Source organism: Coregonus clupeaformis, chromosome 33 (genome assembly GCF_020615455.1).
Source record: "Coregonus clupeaformis isolate EN_2021a chromosome 33, ASM2061545v1, whole genome shotgun sequence".
Classification (NCBI taxonomy): Eukaryota; Metazoa; Chordata; class Actinopteri; order Salmoniformes; family Salmonidae; genus Coregonus; species Coregonus clupeaformis.
The window spans coordinates 36,453,919-36,476,016 of NC_059224.1; the positions used below are offsets into that span (position 1 = coordinate 36,453,919).

Below are 22,098 nucleotides of genomic sequence, written 5' to 3' on the forward strand. Positions count from 1 at the left end.
TGACTGTAAGTCGCTTTGGATAAAAGCGTCTGCTAAATGGCATATTATTATTATTATTATTATTATTATGTGACACTTAGTCCACCTGTGTGCAATCTTACTAATTATGTGACTTCTGAAGGTAATTGGTTGCACCAGATCTTATTTAGGGGCTTCATAGCAAATGGGGTGAATAAATATATACACACACACCACTTTTATTTATTTTTGAAACAAGTTATTTTAATTTCACTTCACCAAGTTGGACTATTTTGTGTATGTCCATTACATGAAATCCAAATAAAAATCAATTTAAATGACTAGTTGTAATGCAACAAAATAGAAAAAACACCAAGGGGGATGAATACTTTTGCAAGGCACTGCACACACTGGCTTTACTCAAAGCCAGTGGCATGTCGTTAGTAAAGATTGAAGGGGCCTAAACAGCTGCGCTGGGGAATTCCTGATTCTACCTGGCTTATGTTGGAGAGGCTTCCATTAAAGAACACCCTCTGTTCTGTTAGACAGGTAACTCTTATCCACAATATAGCAAGTGGTGTAAAGCCATAACACACGTTTTTCCAGCAGCAGACTATGATCGATAACATCAAAAGCCGCACTGAAGTCTAACAAAACAGCCCCCACAATCTTATCAATTTCTCTCAGCCAATCAGTCATTTGTGTAAGTGCTGTGCTTGTTGAATGTCCCTCCCTATAAGCGTGCTGAAAGTCTTTACAATTTGTTTACTGTATAATAGCATTGTATCTGGTCAAACGCCATTTTTTTCCAGAAGGGTTGGTAACAGGCTTATTGGTCGGCTACTTGAGCCAGTAAAGGGGGCTTTACTATTCTTGGGTAGCTGAATTACTTTTGCTTCCCTCCAGGCCTGAGGGCACACACTTTCTAATAGGCTTAAATTGAAAATATGGCAAATAGGAGTGGCAATATCGTCCACTATTATCCTCAGTAATTTTCCATACAGGTTGTCAGACTCCGGTGGCTTGTCATTGTTGGTAGACCATTTTCTCACCTCTTCCACACTCACTTCACAGAATTCAAAAACAACAATGCTTGTCTTTCATAATTTGGTCAGATATACTTGATGTGGTGTCAGCGTTGGTTGCTGGCATGTCATACCTACATTTTCGAATCTTGCCAAAAAAAAAGAATAAGTAGTTGGCAAGTGGTTTTCGTGATGAATTAGCCATCTGATTCAATGAATGGAGCAGAGCTTGCCTTTTCCCCCAACATTTCATTTAAGGTGCTCTAAAGCATTTTTACGATCATTCGCTCTCATTTCTTTATTTAGTTTAGTCACATCTCAATTTGCAGTACTTTGCCAATCGGTTGGGCTGCCAGACTTATTTGCCATGCATTTTGCCTCATCCCTCTCAACCATATAATTTAATTCCCCATCAATCCAAGGGGATTTAACAGTTCTACAGTCATTTTCTTACATGGGTGCATTGTTGTTAGTTACTGGAATAAGCAATTTCATAAGTGTCAAGTGCAGCGTCTGGTTGCGCCTCATTACACACCACAGACCAGCAAATATTATTTACATCAACATAAGAATCACTACCAAACTTATTGTATGACCTCCTACACTATATTAGGCCCAGCCTTTGGAACTTTGCTTTTCCTAGATATGGCTACTATATTGTGATCACGACATCCTATGGATTTCGATACTGCTTAAAAGCAAATTTCTACAGCATTAGTAAAGATGTGATCAATACATGATTTCATTTTGTAAGTACCCTGGTAGGTTGACTGACAACCAGAACCAGGTTGCAGGCACCGGTTACAGTTAGATGTTTTTTTCCTTGAGTGGGCAGCTTGCTGAAAGCCAGTCAATATTTAAAGATCACCCAGAAAATATGAAGAGCACACCTCCCTCTACTAATTGCCTAGGAGAAACCACTCCCTTTAATACAACAAATTGACCTGCCCCTTGAGCCTGGTTGACGTGTCAATCTGCAAGTTATGAGTAGTCAGCAGTTCTCACACCCCATACATTTTATTTTCATGATTATTTTCCAAATGGGAAGGAACAGCGCAATATTTTTGTGACACTCAAATCAATAACCTATAGTCACATCATGCAGCCCTTATGTTTGATTTAAGATTTATAATTCAACTAAAAGTTGCCAAATAACTAAATCTAGCGTATAGGATCTGTTTAAAATTCACTTAGGTCCAATTTCAGAGAAAGTGCGCATCTCTTTTTTATCCAGCTAAATTCAATTATATTCTTAGTATAAAATAAATGGCACAGAACTAATTACATCAATTCCATTTCAATTCAGGAAGTAAACTAAAATTCCAAATTTCTCAGTAACCACATTTATCCATTGTATAATTTGGTACCATTTTTTTAATGCAGACAATTATCGTTCGACATGCGAGACCCTTTTGTCGGTTAAATTAATTAAAGCAAGAAATTGTGGTGGAAACCCCTTTACGAGCAAATATTGATATAACCACCACATTAAAGTAACATGATATGGTGTGTAGTGACTCGGGAAGCAATGCAGTTTATTAGGCTACAGATTAATTTAGGAACTTCACAGGGTGGTGGATGTGCACTGATGAGCTTGATGCTGCTTTCCAATAAATTATTGAGGGTATTAATATGATGATCGGTGTGGAAAGAACAAATATTCTCACTCTTACCCATAATCTCATGTAGACTAGACAACCTGCACAGCATCTGCCAGCTGTTTGCTAGAGCACAGGTGCCAAGACCATAGGCACATTTGCTATTTAAACGCAACAGTTGACAGAACTATTGGTAGTTGAACACATTGAACTTGAAGTTCTCATGTACCGAATAAACTAAGTGAAAAAAATACATTGTGTGCACCAAGTCATCATGCAGTGATTTTATCCACTAGTCAGTTTGGTGCCAACACCACTGGTGGGAAAATGCACATATGTTCTTAGCTTTTTTTTAATAGTCTCATGAAAACATCAATTGGATGGAAACCAAGCTAGTGGGAAGTATCAAGGAAAGTTTTAATTTCAGTTGACAATGACCAACACTGCTGCACTCCCTGGGGCCTGCATCCAACCACAGCCCTGTCCATGGACCTGCAGCTCAGTATCACTGCCCTGCTGGCCTCACTTCGGCAAACCATCTGCTATAACATTGAGTCAGTTCTTCCTACAGGACATTGTAAAGCTTTTGTTTTGATACCAATTGTTTCTCTGGTAGTAGTGACTTTGTCCTAGACGGGAAATTGGTGCGCAACACTTACATCTGATTACTTAACTCAGGTGGATGGTTCTGAGTTTACAGTTCCATGCTTACAAAAGGGTTGATTGATACACGTCAGATGACAAGCCTTGGTGTTAAACGCAAAATAAAACATACAATTAAGGTAGCTCCAATGGTTATGATCAATGAGAACATTTGATCACATGCCTCTAGTTTGTTGCTAAGTCAGGAGTTATTTTGACATGCAAGTAAAGCAAACTGAATTGTTATATAGAACACTTTATTTGACTTCGTTGACATGTTGGAATAAAACACTACACCCAAAGAATGTATCCAGAAGAAACATGTAAATTATGCTCCTCAAATAGGTCTTTGACATGTCTTTGACCTGTTGAGAGAAAACCTATTAGTTCAGTTATGGGTCTAGGTTTGACAGTGTCTGAAAATCATTTTTTTTTTTTTTTAAACATGCCATACCTCTTTTCGGGTTGTCCTGAGTCACACATTGTCCACTACAGGGGCCGCCAGAGGGACTACTGGCATCACAGATGGCCACATCACAATGGACAAAGACCTAGGAATCAAATAGATTTGATCGTGTCAGATAAAAAAGAAAAAAAGGGATGATTGCCACTCAAACATTAACCAATAAAAGAGTCTGTGAACTTTGTTACCCGTCCACTCGGGTCATCTGCCTCCTCGGTGAAGGAGAACATCTGGACCTCAAAGCGTTTGACGTGAGAGGGGAAGCGGACCCTGGCGTCAGCTACCACCGGGTGGAAGACCACAAGGTACGGATCCTCCGGGTTTGCACAGCTGCCAGTGTACAAAGGGACCATGTTAGGAACAAGAAACGCTGTAACCACAACCCCCTTGTGTACGAAGTCTTATGGTGGTGTGTTGGTTTTATTTTCTGTCCGCTCTTCAGAAACAGCCTGATCAGGCTGGCTCTATCTGGCCGTGTCAAAATGTTGACAATAAACATTGTTCATTATGTCCCCTTGTTATGAGATCTACCGTATACATGTGGATAGAACTATTTCAGATTTAAATAAATGCGCTGCCCAAAACAACACTTATCCCTTCAACAGACTTCAGCTGTGTTTAGACAGGCAGCCCAATTCTGATTTTATTTTTCACCAATTGGTCTTTTGGCCCATCAGATCAGCTCTAGAAAAATCTGATGTAGTAAAAAAAATGGAGTTGGGCTGCCTGTGTGAACTCAGCCTTTTTGAAAAAAATTCAAATTAAACTCCTATTACTTACTCAAAGCCCTTCATATATAAATAAATCATTTCAACAAAAGGGGGTCAAAGTAGCAATGCCATATTAGAATGGCAATTTGCATAGCATTTTTACTCAACATAAAACATTACTTTAGATCTACTTCAATGGCTTTTATAGATATTTTAACAATGCTTACCTGAGGACTGTCAAATTTCAAAACTGTACTTTGTATGTCCAACATGAATATTCAATTACTTTGACCAAAATGCATTTATGTGGTGTATAGTGCAATGTCCCTCAAAAAGGTTCTTAAAATTCTAAATGATCCAGGTTCTTCTAGACTGTTTCCCACATGTTCAGACTATATTGTCATATATTCTCAAAGTGCAGCTAATTACCATTATAGGCACCCTTTAGTCTGAATATTGATTAATTGACCGCATGGCTCATGAAATGTGGTTTAACCAACGGTGCCAAATATATAGTAGGCATCACCAAAATAAGTACTTCATTTTAATTAATAATTTCATGCAGTGCGCCAGAGCAGTTCTTCCACCGTCAGAAAAGTTGACATTTACACAGTGGGGTAAAAAAGTATTTAGTCAGCCACCAATTGTGCAAGTTCTCTCACTTAAAAAGATGAGGCCTGTAATTTTCATAGGTACACTTCAACTATGACAGACAAAATGAGAAGAAAAAAATCCAGAAAATCACATTGTAGGATTTTATGAATTTATTTGCAAATTATGGTGGAAAATAAGTATTTGGTCAATAACAAAAGTTTCTCAATACTTTGTTATATACCCTTTGTTGGCAATGACACAGGTCAAACGTTTTCTGTAAGTCTTCACAAGGTTTCACACACTGTTGCTGGTATTTTGGCCCATTCCTCCATGCAGATCTCCTCTAGAGCAGTGATGTTTTGGGGCTGTCGCTGGGCAACACGGACTTTCAACTCACTCCAAAGATTTTCTATGGGGTTGAGATCTGGAGACTGGCTAGGCCACTCCAGGACCTTGAAATGCTTCTTACGAAGCCACTCCTTCATTGCCCGGGCAGTGTGTTTGGGATCATTGTCATGCTGAAAGACCCAGCCACGTTTCATCTTCAATGCCCTTGCTGATGGAAGGAGGTTTTCACTCAAAATCTCACGATACATGGCCCCATTCATTCTTTCCTTTACACGGATCAGTCGTCCTGGTCCCTTTGCAGAAAAACAGCCCCAAAGCATGATGTTTCCACCCCCATGCTTCACAGTAGGTATGGTGTTCTTTGGATGCAACTCAGCATTCTTTGTCCTCCAAACACGACGAGTTGAGTTTTTACCAAAAAGTTCTATTTTGGTTTCTCCCAATCCTCTTCTGGATCATCCAAATGCACTCTAGCAAACTTCAGACGGGCCTGGACATGTACTGGCTTAAGCAGGGGGACACGTCTCGCACTGCAGGATTTGAGTCCCTGGCGGCGTAGTGTGTTACTGATGGTAGGCTTTGTTACTTTGGTCCCAGCTCTCTGCAGGTCATTCACTAGGTCCCCCTGTGTGGTTCTGGGATTTTTGCTCACCGTTCTGGTGATCATTTTGACCCCACGGGGTGAGATCTTGCATGGAGCCCCAGATCGAGGGAGATTATCAGTGGTCTTGTATGTCTTCCATTATCTATTAATTGCTCCCACAGTTGATTTCTTCAAACCAAGCTGCTTACCTATTGCAGATTCAGTCTTCCCAGCCTGGTGCAGGTCTATAATTATGTTTCTGGTGTCCTTTGACAGCTCTTTGGTCTTGGCCATAGTGGAGTTTGGAGTGTGACTGTTTGAGGTTGTGGACAGGTGTCTTTTATACTGATAACAAGTTCAAACAGGTGCCATTAATACAGGTAACGAGTGGAGGACAGAGGAGCCTCTTAAAGAAGAAGTTACAGGTCTGTGAGAGCCAGAAATCTTGCTTGTTTGTAGGTGACCAAATACTTATTTTCCACCATAATTTGCAAATCAATTCATTAAATCCTACAATGTGATTTTATGGATTTTTTTTCTCATTTTGTCTGTCATAGTTGACGTGTACCTATGATGAAAATTACAGGCCTCATCTTTTTAAGTGGGAGAACTTGCACAATTGGTGGCTGACTAAACACTTTTTTCCCCCCACTGTACACAAAATAAATATCAAGCAAAAAGTTGCTTGGCTGCCACACCAACAGATGCACAATCATGGCCTCAGATACGCACGTGGAGGACTTGAGGGGAGTGGCTCGACTATTACACACCCAAGTAAATTAAAAATAGCCTATGCATTGACAGTTTACGCCTACTTTTTATTTGTCATAGATGTTTGATTTGCATCTTTGTGACATTAATTTACTGTTCAACTGCCAGATATTAACAAAAAGGATTTGTGAAATCTGAAGACATGTTACGTTAACAGAGACATTAAAACACCCACACCAGTAGAAATCCACTGTCGAGCTGAAAGACGATGGCCAGAGCTTTCTCATGTTGCACAACAATTTAAGTCAAGTAATTGTTTGTCAAAGTATGACATATTTGCACTTGAAGTGTTAAATCCGAACTGCCCACTTCTGCAAATGTGGTGCCTTTTCCTATGATATACAAAACATTTGCCTGTTTTTTTATTTTAGGGCTGGGTTTTATTTGAATGTTACCACCCACCAGCATGACATTGTTGATCTAAATCAGAAACAGCTGCAAAGTTATTCCCGTGACAGATGAGCCAAACAGCCTCGTGTCCACTTGGCCGCCTGAGGCATGGAGCAAATTAAAATAGAGGGTGCAAATGTAGTTTTTTGCACCGCCACGGTTTATAATCCATTGAATTTCAATTCACTAAATTTGAGCTAGTCTGTATTAAAATATACACTGACTGTCTTAACTTTTTACCTTAAGATTTACCTTTCATTCTGGGCAAGACAAAATATTTAAGTGCCTTTGAACGGGTTACGGTAGTAGGTGCTAGGCGCACTGGTTTGTGTCAAGAACTGCAAAGCTGCTGGGTTTCACACGCAACAGTTTCCCGTGTGTATCAAGAATGGGCCCCCATCCCTGTGGGCCCCCATCCCATGCCCAGATACATTGAGGCTGTTCTGAGGGCACAACTCAATATTAGGAAGGTGTTCCTAATGTTTGGTATACACACCCACTTCATAAAAATGGTATAATTGCGTGATAGCATTTTCCAAACCCTGTCACCCAGATGAATGGTTTTGACCACTAAAGTTGCGTCACTAACTGCTTAGTGTAACATTAGCTGGAAACCACAAGTGTATCCAGATAATGAAAAGGCACCCGTGAAAAAATATTCATGGAATGTAGTTGCATGTCTTTTGCAGCATGCATAATCATGGGCAAAGTCATTGTAGCCCATCATTTCACTTCCCCTGAGAGAAGTATGAGCACAGGCTGACTTGGCTTTGCTGTACCGTAGCCTAACTACGTAAGGTTGCAGTGTCCATTACAACGTAGAAATACAGTCATCTTTCAATAGTTATCCAATTCATGGAAGACGCCAAAATTATAGATACTAAGATGGCGAAGTTAAAGGCCAGTGGTTTCCATCTGTAGCAAAGTTTCCCCCTAAATCAATGCTTATGACAAATCCAGCTCACTAATCTTTTGAATATGGTGTAGTAAAAATATATTTAAAGCTAAAGACAACATTAGCTAGCTAAATAAGGTTAGCAAGATAGCTAGCTACACTTGAGCGGCATTGGTCATGTTAATCAACTCCAGGTGGAGGTTCCCACACCCAATTATTTATATAAATAATAGTAGCATTCATTCTTCCGAGGTGGAAATTAAAAAATGCATTTCCTCTAGGACAGGAAATTACATTGCAAGTGGCATCAACTTCCTCTGGGGGGGCCTTTAAACCGATCTTATTCACAGTTTCAAACATTAAGTGCCATGCTGCACAGGTGTGAGTCATCCTTTAGGTTTAGTGCAATACTGTGTTTTAACACAAGGTCACTGTTATGCCTGAACTCAACCCAAAACCAACAAGTAGTATTCAGTCAGTGTTAAGAACAGTTGTATGAAACCAATCAGAAAGTCAAGCAAAGCTCTCAACCGTGCCAGCCATTCTTAATTTCTATTCGACTGACCAGCAGTTCGGCATCTGAACTGTGCGTTAGATTGGCACAACACTGAACTGCAGCAAACCAACAGGATAACATTTGGAACACAACTGCCAAAATAAAAGGAAACACCAAAGTGTCTTAACCTTCACATGCGAGTTCCAAATATCTTTGTCGCCCCAGTGTGAGGTTTTTTTTTATGCGTGTGATGTCAGAATGCACTCACTGTTCCAAAACGTGATTGTTAAGCAGGACACTTAACCCGCACTGCCCTCAAACCAAGGCACACTGCCTGATAATTATCTATAGTCTGTTTCAACTTGCCAATTTCTATTTATCTATGTTTTATTTTCAAATAAGTCACCTCATTAATTCACATAAGTAGCCCATTTCACTGTTGCAGACTATTTATGTTTGAGGCTTTAAATGAGCCGGACAAACTTCTCTTCGAAGAAAGTCCAAGCACTTCCCCAGATAAAGTGTGCAGACATTTGCACAGCTAGTCAGAACTCGCAAACTTTTTCCCCTGGTGCCCGCATTGCGTTCCTATTAAAGTGCCTTATTTTCTGTATAGCATGTTGTCGTTTCTACTGTAGCATACCGTATGTATGGAGTATAATGTATTTACTGTTTTATTCACGTTTAAGTACTTGTGACAAATCATGCATGCCGATTCTTGCATAGATTGTAATGACACGTGTGAAATACTTTTGAAGGTTGTACTGATTATGAGCTAATGCTAAGCTATTTGCGACTCCCAACGCATTCTGGTTATCACGTAAGCATCTGTCAGACCAAAGATGTCATAAAATGAGGTGAAGGGATGTTCACTTAACTGACTTGTGGTGTTTAAGACAACTGGGATCTCAGAGTAGCCAATTGTCTTGAATGCACTGACGTCTGAGATGAGTGGATTTGAACACGGCATCAGATTGTAAACTATGATACCGCAGGGTTGCCAGATCAGACCACCCATTTCCAGGGGTTTATTTGTATTTAGCTTATAAAAACATTGTTTAACCCCCAATTATTGATAAATCCCATCTCAGTAATATTTCCTGCATCATCCTCTCCACAATACCTTCCCCCATGGACTTGAAAACCCCCCACAAAAGTGAACCCTCAAATTGTTTGATCATCTTGCAACCCTGTTCAGCTTTCGTCCTATGTTAGGCTAGGCAGTAGGCTTGTATTTGGGGTGATGACTATTTGCATTGTGATTTGTTAAACACTGTAAACGACTAGTCAAGTCACGTGCTCCGGTTCTTGTTGACGCCGTAACAAGTATATATCAAAGATTTGTAATATGCTGAAGAGTGCCCAGAATCTCAGCCCATCCTTTTTTAAGTGATCTTCTGGGATTAGGGAGTTTGCTTGTCAAACCCGGCTGCCATCCAAGAATTTAGCTGTTAGCTTACCCAACACCCTTTCACAAATTCCATTTTGTGCTCACCATTGTGGTACTTGTAACAGTCGCTGTTAGTCTCTAACTTTTGTCGGCACCTGGCTGGTTTGTGGAATGAGTTTAGCTGTGGATGTGTTCCGTATGCTTGGATGGTTGGCAAAGGTGTTTAGTTTTACCCATCAGTACACCTTAGGCAAAGGTTATCGGGGCCACAAACCAGAAAGCATGCCTGGCAAGTGCCAAAATCATGGCCTGCCAAGCATGATGGGTTCTTAATTAAGCAATTAACTCAGGAACCACACCTGTGTAGAATAACTTGGTGAAACAATTGGCCAAAATGCAACAAGTTACCCATTAATGATGAGATTCCATCTGGGTCGGGAGTCGCGGTCCTCGTTGAGGGTGGCCCAGCAGTGGTCAAGCACCAGCGCTACCTGGGGGTCAGTGGAACTGGTCAGCTCCGCCTCGAAGTGCAGAGGCTGTTTCAGGTACCTCACCAATGGATAGTCCTCCTCCTGGTGAAACGTGTTATAGGAGGCATCTGGAACACAGAACGAGACAACCGGGATAGTGTTCAGTGGGCACAAAACAGGAAGGTACCATCTGAACTTGCCCATTAAGAAATGCTCGTTTTGGGATACTGTTGTGCCCCAATAAACACAACCCATTTATAGCTAACACTAGCCCAACTAGAGGCTGACGAATTCCCAAATCAACTCCTAGCCACACCTGTAGATCTAAGAGGGTTGGATAAATGGACACATTTCCACCAAGCCAATCAGAATGCAAGAGTAACATACCACAATAATGCTTACATTTTGGGAATGGTTTTGTACAATTTATCAATATTTTATGAATGCGCCAAAGGAGACCTTCCAAGTTCTCCAATATTATATTCAATTTTCAGGAGTTACTAGAATTGAGGTAAAGTTGAAATTCTGAATTTGTGCACTCTTACCCTGCGCGAGTCTCATTCTGACCATTAGTCGACCGGTCCCAGTCTCGGCAAAAGGCTCGTTGTGCAGCCTGGTAAGGAAGGCCAATGTGTGAGTGATGTTGACCACATAGTAGCAGGAAATCTTTAACCTAAAGAGAGGGATGGTAGACAACGTCAATAGGGGAAACATCAAGCAGTGAGTGGACACAGGCCTACACTGGTAGAAGAGGCACATTTGCCCTGTATACAAAGTTAAAGTATTGAGCAATTGGTGAAAAAAAACTTTATAAAAAATCTATTAGCTACAATTGTGATGTGTAATGCACTTACTGATATTCTTCCGCTGAAGAAGTATTGGAGTTAATCTTCACCTCAAGTTCATCTGGCAAGGAGATTTCGTTCTCATACAGCATGACATTGTTGATAAACTATGTAATAGAGGGGCATTGACTTATTACAGCCTGCAGAAGCAAACAGTCCGTAAATACAGTACCCATCACCTCAGGGTAATACAGTAATTTTACCTTCCTGGTGGTGCCACACGAGTTGACAGTGAAGTGGAAGTAGGCGAAGCGGTCGTCGCTGTAGGTGGGGCCACAGGCAGGGTCGCTCAGGGTCAGCAGACCGGGGTTCAGACTGGGAGCAGTCTCCACCTTCACCGCCAGCGCAGTCATCGTCCCGTTAGAGAAACACTCTTGGGGGGGGCAAAGGACAGGTAGCTATCAGACCTGGGTTCAAATAGTATTTGTTTATTGCCAATACTTACACTTAATTGAGCTTGCCTAGCACAATAGAACAGCACCCAAAGTGCAAACCATGGCCATCTGGCACTATTAGTCTCAAACAGTACTTGGCAGGAACCCAGGTTTGGTAGCCATATCATATGACTAGTTATCTTAATTAATTGTTTGAGAACCAACCAGTCAGTGTTTTGAGGAAGCTGCAAGCCAGGGAAAAGTATTTGAGGGTCATGTTGTTGTAAGGATTCAAGAGAGCCACATCCAGTCTGCTCCTGACAGAGGACGAGTGAACCGACTGAGAACCGATGGGAGAGGTCATTAGTCTATTTAGTATGCATGTATACAGGGTAAGTAAAGCGAGGCTAGTTGCGTCAATTTGGTTAACATGTTTTGGGAGAGCATCGTACCTCAAACACTGCGTCCGGCGAAGAGAAGGGCAACGTGATGGTGAAGTTTGCGTCGCCCTCTGTTAAATACTGTTGAGCAAGCTCATTGCTAAGCAGCCGCTTGCCAACCAAGACCACGAAAAAGGGCTCTTGGTTCCTGTAGTCCACGGTGATGTAGAAGTTCTCCTGATCACAGTTGCCAGTGACTGAGGGTGGCACTACAAGGACAAACAGGGTTGTGTTCATTAAGCACAAAAAACATGGAGGTACTACTTGAACTTGTCCAAGAAGAAACCCTTGTTCACAGTTGAAAATGTTTTGCTACGGTGTGACTAAATGAGCACGATCCTGGCAAATCAGGAACAGGACACTGGGTCCAAATACTCTAAAGCTTAATACTGTCTTTGAAGAGAACGCATAGGAAAAAACCTACGGTATGGCTAGTTGGGCTTTTAAGTCAACCATGTGGCTTTCACTGCCAATTTCCTTTCAGATCAATCATTAAACGAGAGGAAACCATTCAAGTGTAGTTTGGCGTAGTCCAGAGACCACAGTTACATACCAATGTCCAGCAGTACAGCATCCACAACGGCAGAGTGAGAGAAAGTGGTGTACTCTGGCAAGATGACCAGGCCGTAGATCAGCTGTAGAGTGAAGGTTGTGACACCTTGTTCCGGCCTTTTCTGTAGTGAAGTTAAGAGCATTGGTCAATTGATAACAGAACTCTATTCAACAGCAAGTGATAACTAAGTACATATGGGGACTATTAAAAACGATATACTACAAAAAGTAATGTTGCCCTCATTCCTCTAACTTGTAGATCTATCATAAAATCAAGCACTATTGGCAAGTGAAAACGCATACTACTGCCAAAATAATGGAAACCCTTGAGTAAATGAGGGATAGAAAGTATTTTTGGTACATTCTCTCCATTATTTATATTTTGTTGTTCACCCACTTTAGGGCATGCACAAATTACTGCATGTGACTTTGCTTTTAACAGAAACACACCTCCTGAAAGACCACCGGGTCTGAGAAGGGCACCTCCATCCTGAAGGTCTTCAAGGTGTTGTCCAGGGATCGCTGCTCCTGAACATTGAAGCCTCTGGCGTTGCACTCTGCAACAGTTAGCACCACGGTGGGAAAGGTGATGTTCAGCAGCGTCACATCAAGGTTGAAGGTCCCCAACTCAAACACAAACACTGCCTGCTCAGGAACTGCGTCTAAGGGCGTGTCTGTTCAGTGGCAAACAAAATAAAACATTTTGAATTGAGTTAGTGGAATTTGAAAATGAGCATTTGTTATTGGAGAAGTCTGGGTAAGGCCTCCCCGTTTCAGTACATTTTCTTCAGTTGTGCCTAATGAACGACCCAGGCGTCCCAACTTCCCGTAGGCCCAAAAGCACCATTAAACTAAACTCACAGTTGCGAACTTGTGGCGGCCTGGCCATCGGAGGTGTTGTGATAGGGAAGAGGACTTTGTATCTGGTGTCCTCGTGTGCCACCTCCTCGATCCACAACAACTCAAGCATGGGCTCAATGGTGTAAGTGACAAAGTACTGGTTATCCTGAATATGGCTCTGTAAGGGAGAGACAAGTGATGCATTTAGGAATGTCTGATTAAAATCAGGCTGTAATACACAATTGAGTGCAACATGTAAAATGTTCCTTATAAGCCAGAATGTTAAATAAAATTTAGAAACTTACTCTACCGGTTATCTGTGTGGTTTGTCCTTCAGCCTCTCGTAATTTAAGACAAAATATCCAAAGGAAAGTATTGTTTACCAGACTTGAGGTGGTAGGTATATGTTTTCGGCTTGTATTTTCAGTCAACGGACTCACAAAGTAAATACTTGCACAATATGTAAATAGCAGAGCGTAACCGAACGTTGCTTGCGTTCAGCGGCAAACCTACCAGCTCTAAAAAGTTGGGTAAACAATACTTTCCTCTGGATATTTTGTCTCAAATTTCAAGCGGCCGCATGACAAACTGCACAGACAAGCGGTAGAGTAAGTTTTAATGTAATTTTAGTCAACTTTCTGGCTTGTAAGGAACATTTACACGATTTTGCAATCCAATGTGTCAGGCTGTATATACCAATTGTGTATTAGCCTGATTAAATCAGACAATTAGTAATTTTGCGCAAGAAACATTTTACACAAGACAATGTTTCTAGGAGTTTCCCCATCTCTCATGGGAAAAGGGTTACCGCAAAGCACTGACAACTGCTGCTGTAAAAAGGGCTTTATAAATAAAAGATTTGATTGATTTAGAATTAACAGAACATTCGTCATCCCATGCTGACCTTGAAATAGCCGCCAACCGCCCCCACCGGAATTTCAACAATAATATGAGCCTCCGTGACTAAAACCGAGTAGTTTCTGGCAGCCATTTCCTCAGTGTCCAGCCTCTTAGCGTCAATTCCCATGTAGACCTCCAACATGGTGAAGGCATCAGAGGAGATAAGTGGGTCTATGTGCCTGGGCATGTACCAGGTGATCACTTCTGGGGTAAATTCCACTGCCCCTGCAGTGAAACAAGAAGCCAAGGTCATGTTCAGTAGGCCAGTGCACACGTAACAGAACATTTTGCAACTGAAAACAAATGTGCCCCAATTTGAAAAATTGTTAGTTCCTCCCCATTTCAAAACATTTTCCCCACTGAACAATACCCAGATACTGACAGAAACTACATAAAACAAATGAAAGTCTTGTCTAGAGCCAATTAATAACTGGTTTATAGGATCGTAATTCTCCCCAAGTTCCTCCATTATTTCACACTCAACCTGGTGTTGGACAAACAGCCGTTGCATCTACTCGAGTAACCAGCCACTTCTGCGCAAAGAAGGTTGAGGTTGAGAGCACCCTCATCGGAACCCCAGCTACCTGTTCAGGGGGCAACCACACCAGGGCCGTGTTCAGTAGGGCACACCGTATTAAAATATGTTGCAAAAAAGTTGGTTCTTTGTCAAGTTCAGGTAGGGCCACTGTTTCCAAGTGTTCGCTCTACTGAACATGACCCAGTTATAAAACCAGGGTGGGGGGGAAGCTCATGGAGGAAGTGGAGAAAGTCATCTTACATTCTGGAGGTACGTCTCCTCTGCATTATGAGGGCTTCTTAACACTAGCCTTGTGGGAGTGTTGGCTATTGCATAGCCCTTTCTTTGGACCTCATCCACCTTCATGACCTTCTTGCTAGGACTAAAGACCACTGCTGTCATTTTGTATCCTGAAGCAACAGCCTGTCTCAGGAAATGGAAACAAATTGTCAACAAACAAATTCTGTTCAGCGCCATCCTTACATTTTTGTAGTGAAATTACAGATACTGAAATATGGCTACCTCAGCTCCTCTCCGGAGGTCGCCGCTCCTTGCTTTCGGGCCTCCAATGGGCTGCTCAGGGAAGGTTTGGATGTCTGGAAGAGTCCTTCTGACAGACACCTAGGGGAGAAAGGCCATTATTCCCTAACCATTTTCTCCCTCCCGTACAATAAGAAATCAAGTCAAAGGCCATTTCTCAATCTGTGTCCACTCTCCTCAAATGCATTGAGAATAGGCCAAGAGTCCTCTTCAAACTGCACATAGGACAACTTTAGAGGAGAGGCGAGCGGAATCAAGGACACAGTTGAGAAAGAGCCAAGGCCTCTACTTTGTTTCGTAGAAGCAGACTAAATTAAACACTGGAGAGTTATAGGTCTAAACAGATCATTCATACAGGCAGTTAGGACAAGCTCGACTGTAAACATCTCCATTGGGGCATGCTCTGCTCACTTGCCTCCATGTAGTTGCGGTCACACAGAATCTCTCGGGAGGACCAGTGGGTGTAGCTACAAGTTTTGCCCACTCTATACACAGGGTCTTCAGTCAAGTGGTTTCCTGGCAGCCTAAACTGTATGACCAAGCTGAACATCTTATCATCCTAAAATGAAGAAAATGCCTTTCATTTACATTTTAGTCATTTAGCAGACGCTCTTATCCAGAGCGACTTACAGTTAGTGAGTGCATACATTCTTTTTTTTATACTGGCACCCCGTGGGAAACGAACCCACAACCCTGGCATTGCAAACGCCATGCTCTACCAACTGAGCTACATCCCTGCCGGCCATTCCCTCCCCTACCCTGGACGACGCTGGGCCAATTGTGCGCCGCCCCATGGGTCTCCCGGTCGCGGCCGGCTACGACAGAGCCTGGATACGAACCAGGATCTCTAGTGGCACAGCTAGCACTGCGATGCAGTGCCTTAGACCACTGCGCCACTCGGGCATTCATGCCAGTTATAGACTATGGCAAAATTGTCTATGAACGCAGCTGCCACTGTATTGAAGCAACACTACACTTTACTATGGGAGATGGGCTCAGTAGTACACATCACTGCATTCTGTATCAGAAAGTAGGCTGGCCCTCTGAAGTCTCATATCAATACATTGTACTGTTTCTCGAGTGCTCCTCAATAAACTTCCGCTGTACTTTACTGTTAACTTACAGGTACGAGATACCAGACCCAGTCTCAGGGATGGCTAACTACGGAGATCCTGTCGATAGCCAGAGTAAGTTAAGTTAAGTAAATCTGCTAAAATGTTTTTGCCACCTTACTTGTGGAATAATCTCTAAGGCTCTAAAATTTGATGAATTAGTGCCTCTACAGCAATTCAAAAGGCTGATTGAGGTCCTTTTTACTGAATAATGTCTTTGTTTTTCTTGTATTGATGTGAATATTGAGGTGTCTCTAGGGCTCATCTGTAAAAGAGAGGCATGACGCCATGTCAAAATAATGGTTAAATAAAATGGTTGCAATTGCAGTGAAATTGCAACAAAATGTCAATTTGAAGTTCAAGCAAACACTAGTGTTTATAGTATTACCATGTTTCGGGAAAAGCAGTTTTGAAGAGAAGCAAAAAACATGGCATTCCCCATGGGGTCGAATTTAAAGCTGAATCCACACTGAGTAGCAAGTCCGGGCGTCAGGTGCATGATTTTCGTGTTATCTGTTAGGGATGAGATGGTGTGAAAACAATAGTTAACAAACAAAATCAATCCATGAATTAGGAAAGATTCATAAAAGAGAGAGTCAAACTCACTAAAAACAGCATCAACTTCAAACTCTTCTTCAAAATGAGGAGCCACACTCAAACGTATAACGTTACCCAGGCATTCAGCGTTGAGGTCATCTGGAACGGGAAAAGTTAGTCAATCAAAACAAATATTGTCAAACGTTTAGTGCTTGAATATGCCGGGTGCAAATTGCATACTTATAGAAGATGTCTGATGTGGTTGTATGCCCACAGCTACCATCAACAGGGAAAACAACCTGTAAGCCATTAAAAAAATTATTATGATTGATTTAAAGGAGGAAGAACACACAATTCAGATGTTTGCATCGCATAAGACTAGTCTAGGCTTGTTACTACTTACCCTGAGGCAAAAAAACAAACCATTGTAGATTTGTTTCGATAAAATACACAGCTACAGAACCTAATATTTGACCGATGCCCAGGGGTATTCAACTCTTACCCTACGACAGGGTTTCCCAGACTAAGTTCTCTGGACCCCAAGCGGTGCACGTTTTGTTTGTTTTTCCCCTAGCACTACACAGCTGATTCAAATAATCAAATAATCATCACGCTTTGATAATTTGAATCAGCTGTTTAGTGTTAGGGCAAAAACCAAAACGTACACCAAGTTTGGGAAACGCTGTTCTACGAGGTCTGGAGCCTGCTGGTTTTCTGTTCTACCTGATAATTAATTGCACCCACATGGTGTCCCAGGTCTACATCAGTCCCTGATTAGAGGAGAACAACGAAGAAAGGCAGTGGAACCGGTTTTGAGATCCAGAGTTGAGTTTGAGGGCTATAGCCATTCCTGCTCACCCGATACAGAACCAATCAGTCGGTTTAATCGAGAACAATCATCAGAAATCACGCAATATGAATCAGACAGTGGGGCGCCGCCTGACCACTAGATGGTCAGAAGGTTCAAATCAACGTTTCATATCGTAATTTCCGAGTAGGCAAAAAGCATCAACCACGGCTGTTATTACACCCCGTATACGTTGGTGGCGGTAATGACAATTTGTATTGTGCTGTAACTAAAACTAGAAGAAGATCTTCTGACGTCCTTTCCATTCGTCAAAGGTACTTAATCGTAGTATATATATATTTTTTAAACTGTGATTTAAGGGCAGCGATATGGTATACATAGAAAAGAGAAAGCTGGTGACCTTCATAGCAGGAGCTATCAATAGCACTGATAAAGTAGAGTCTAAAACGGAGAGGATTAAACTAATAGTGAAAGCTGCTGGGAGACATTTGAGTATGACAGGGTTGACATGGGAAGAGGTTCGAGATGACCTCAATCATCCGATGGTGGAGTCAAGTATTACTGGATCTTAGTTATGGTGGTAGTACTACAATGGAATGCTCGAAGCCTGTTGGCTAATGGGCAGGAATTCAAGCAGTTCATTGTTGATATGCTAGCTAAGCCTGATTGTGATTTGTGTGCAGGAAACATGGCTCAAACCGAATGTGGAGTTTATCAAACAGGGATATGTAGTAGTTCGTAGGGACCGAGATATAGGGGGAGGGGGGATGTGTCACCTTCATAAAGCAAGGCATTCCCTACAAGATGATAGGCAAAGGTATTGAACAGGAGTATGTGGAGGTGTGGCTGAGAGGAGGGATGCTAGTGGTAGTGAATTACTATAATCCGTGTCAGATATTGGACTTGGAAGTGCTGGAGAGGGTGGAGGGCCAGGAAAGAAGTAAGGTAATGTGGTGTGGGGATTTTAACGCCCACAACACGCTTTGGGGGGGAACAGATGGATGGATTTATTTTATTTTATTTATTTATTTTATTTCACCTTAATTTAACCAGGTAAGCCAGTTGAGAACAAGTTCTCATTTACAACTGCGACCTGGCCAAGATAAAGCAAAGCAGTGCGATTAAAAACAACAACAGAGTTACATATGGGGTAAACAAAACAAAGTCAAAAATACAAACATAAAATATATATACAGTGTGTGCGAATGTAGTAAGTTATGGAGGTAAGGCAATAAATAGGCCATAGTGCAAAATAGTTACAATTTCGTATTAACACTGGAATGATAGATGTGCAAAAGATGATGTGCAAATAGAGATACTGGGGTGCAAATTAGCAAAATAAATAACAATATGGGGATGAGGTAGTTGGGTGGGCTAATTTCAGAATGGCTGTGTACAGGTGCAGTGATCGGTAAGCTGCTCTGACAACTGACGCTTAAAGTTAGTGAGGGAGATAAGAGTCTCCAGTTTCAGAAATGTTTGCAGTTCGTTCCAGTCATTGGCAGCAGAGAACTGGAAGGAATGGCGGCCAAAGGAGGTGTTGGCTTTGGAGATGACCAGTGAGATATACCTGCTGGAGCGCAGACTACGGGTGGGTGTTGCTATGGTGACCAGTGAGCTAAGGTAAGATAGGGATTTGCCTAGCAGTGATTTATAGATGACCTGGAGCCAGTGGGTTTGGTGACGAATATGTAGTGAGGTCCAGCCAACAAGAGCCTACAGGTCACAATGGTGGGTAGTATATGGGGCTTTGGTGACAAAACGGATGGCACTGTGATAGACTACATCCAATTTGCTGAGTAGAGTGTTGGAGGCTATTTTGTAAATGACATCAACGAAGTCAAGGATCGGTAGGATAGTCAGTTTTACGAGGGCATGTTTGGCTGCATGAGTGAAGGATGCTTTGTTGCGAAATAGGAAGCCGATTCTAGATCTAACTTTTGATTGGAGATGCTTAATGTGAGTCTGGAAGGAGAGTTTAGTCTAACCAGACACCTAGGTATTTGTAGTTGTCCACGTACTCTAGGTCAGACCCGCCGAGAGTAGTGATTCTAGTCGGGTGGGCTGGTGCAAGCAGCATTCGGTTGAAGAGCATGCATTTAGTTTTACTAGTGTTTAAGAGCAGTTGGAGGCTACGGAAGGAGTGTTGTATGGCGTTGAAGCTCGTTTGGAGGTTTGTTAACACAGTGTCCAATGAAGGGCCAGATGTATACAAAATGGTGTCGTCCGCATAGAGGTGGATCCGATCTTAACCAGCAGTAAGAGCAACATCATTGATATACACAGAGAATAGAGTCGGCCCGAGAATTGAACCCTGTAGCGCCCCCATAGAGAAGGCCAGAGGTCCAGACAACAGGCCCTCCGATTTGACACATTGAACTCTATCTGAGAAGTAGTTGGTGAACCAGGTGAGGCAGTCATTAGAGAAACCAAGGATATTTAGTCTGCCAATAAGAATGCAGTGGTTGACAGAGTCGAAAGCCTTGGCCAGGTCGATGAAGACGGCTGCGCAGTACTGTCTTTTGTCTTGAGCGTGGCTGAGGTGCACCCATGACCAGCTCGGAAACCGGATTGCATAGCGGAGAAGGTACGGTGGGATTCGAAATGGTCGGTGATCTGTTTGTTAACTTGGCTTCCAAATACTTTCGAAAGGCAGGGCAGGATGGATATAGGTCTGTAACAGTTTGGATCTAGAGAGTGTCACCCCCTTTGAAGAGGGGGATGACCGCGGCAGCTTTCCAATCTCTGGGGGATCTCAGACGTTACGAAAGACAGGTTGAACAGGCTAGAAATAGGGGTTGCGACAATTTTGGCGGCTAATTTTAGAAAGAAAGGGTCCAGATTGTCTAGCCCAGCTGATTTGGTGGCCGGGGTAGTGGTAGCCAGGTGGAATGCATGGCCAGCCGTAGCAAAATGCTTGTTGATATTCTCGATTATTGTAGATTTATCGGTGGTGACAGTGTTTCCTAGCCTCAGTGCAGTGGGCAGTTGGGATCTACAGTGAAATAGTACAATAAGAAATAACCGAAACAGCAATAAGCAAGGCATATTGAAATGGGAGAGAGGCATAAAGCAATCACAGGTGTTATTCGAGAGCTAAGACAACAGCTGATAATGGCGACAAAGTTTGGGCTGAGGCTAAACATAAACAGGATGTGGTACCGTATAAAGGAACAGTCCAGCAGGCATTAGCTGTATAGCTGAGTTATCATAAGGTCCGGTGAACAGCAATAGGAGAGTTCGGAGGTAGTTCGGAGCTGCTATAGCACTAGCGAGCAAGAGGCCATGGCTAGCATGTGCTAGCGGGCCGGGGCTAGCAGATTGATCTTCGTGGTCGACGTCGTAACGGGAAACCTGTTGTAATCACATCAGACGATTTCGTCAGCAGACCAGTCGTGTTGGATCGGCGGGGCTCCGTTTCAACACAAGGAGGTCCAGTCCGGTTGACAGAGAGGTAGATAGCCGGGAGAAGGCCCTGGCTCGCGGCTAGCTCGAGGCTGATTAGCCAACAACAACGTCCATTTGATTGCAGCTATCTAGCTACGATGATCCGGTGATAAAGGTCCAGTGAATCAGTGATTCCGGCAGAAAAAACGATATGTTCTGGGTCGATAATGCGCTGTGCAGACAGTGCAGACTGGCGGATAATAGTCCAGGCTAGAGCTGGCTGGTAGGTAGTGCAGGCCACGGACAATGGTGAGAAACCGCTAGCGGTGGCTAATGGCAAGTAGCTAGTTAGCTGGCTACTCCCGTCCGGTAGACAGAGAGGTAGATAGCCGGGATATGGGCCTGGCTCAAGGCTAACTGGTGCTTGCTTCAGGGGCAGTGGTGATTAGCCAAACAGCAACATCCAATTCGGTTGGGGCTAGCTAGTTGCGATCCGGTGTTAATGTCCAGTGATTCAGTTATTCCGGCAGAATATCCGATGTTCTGGGTGAAAACCGCTAACGGTGGCTAATAGCAAGTAGCTGGCTAGCTGGTATCAACTGGAGATTCTAGATAAAAGGTAAGTCAATAATAGAATCCGTTCCACATTGAGTGAGGCGGGTTGCAGGAAAGTATATTTTAATAATAAATAATAATAAATTATATTTTGTAGAAGGATGAAAAGTGTGATAGGGAAATATGTACAAAAAAATACAGAACACGACCGCACTGCTATGCCATCTTGGAAGTGGAAGATGGCCAAGTGATAGAACATTTGATAGAAAATAAAGATGTGCCTGAATGATGGCCGACGGACCAGGATTGATGTAGCCACAGGGAAAGACTCTGCCTTGGACCTCACTCTGGTATCTAG

At 42.5% G+C, this 22,098-nt stretch overlaps 1 protein-coding gene across 1 annotated transcript; it reads right to left on the reverse strand.

Annotated features, from left to right (window-relative positions):
- Positions 1–3,463: 3,463 nt before the first annotated feature.
- Positions 3,464–17,552, reverse strand: LOC121549189. The gene is made up of 21 exons (XM_045210271.1): positions 17,394–17,552; positions 17,231–17,289; positions 17,060–17,149; positions 16,842–16,966; positions 15,757–15,900; positions 15,324–15,422; positions 15,063–15,224; positions 14,769–14,868; positions 14,289–14,509; positions 13,406–13,562; positions 12,995–13,218; positions 12,546–12,666; positions 12,005–12,201; positions 11,778–11,892; positions 11,382–11,551; positions 11,188–11,285; positions 10,879–11,006; positions 10,272–10,461; positions 3,875–4,016; positions 3,678–3,774; positions 3,464–3,588 (listed from the first exon to the last, which is right to left on the reverse strand). The coding sequence occupies exons 1-21, from the start codon at positions 17,414–17,416 to the stop codon at positions 3,515–3,517; spliced, it is 2,736 nt and encodes a 911-aa protein (XP_045066206.1). The 5' UTR covers positions 17,417–17,552; the 3' UTR covers positions 3,464–3,514.
- Between the last annotated feature and the right edge of the window lie 4,546 nt (positions 17,553–22,098).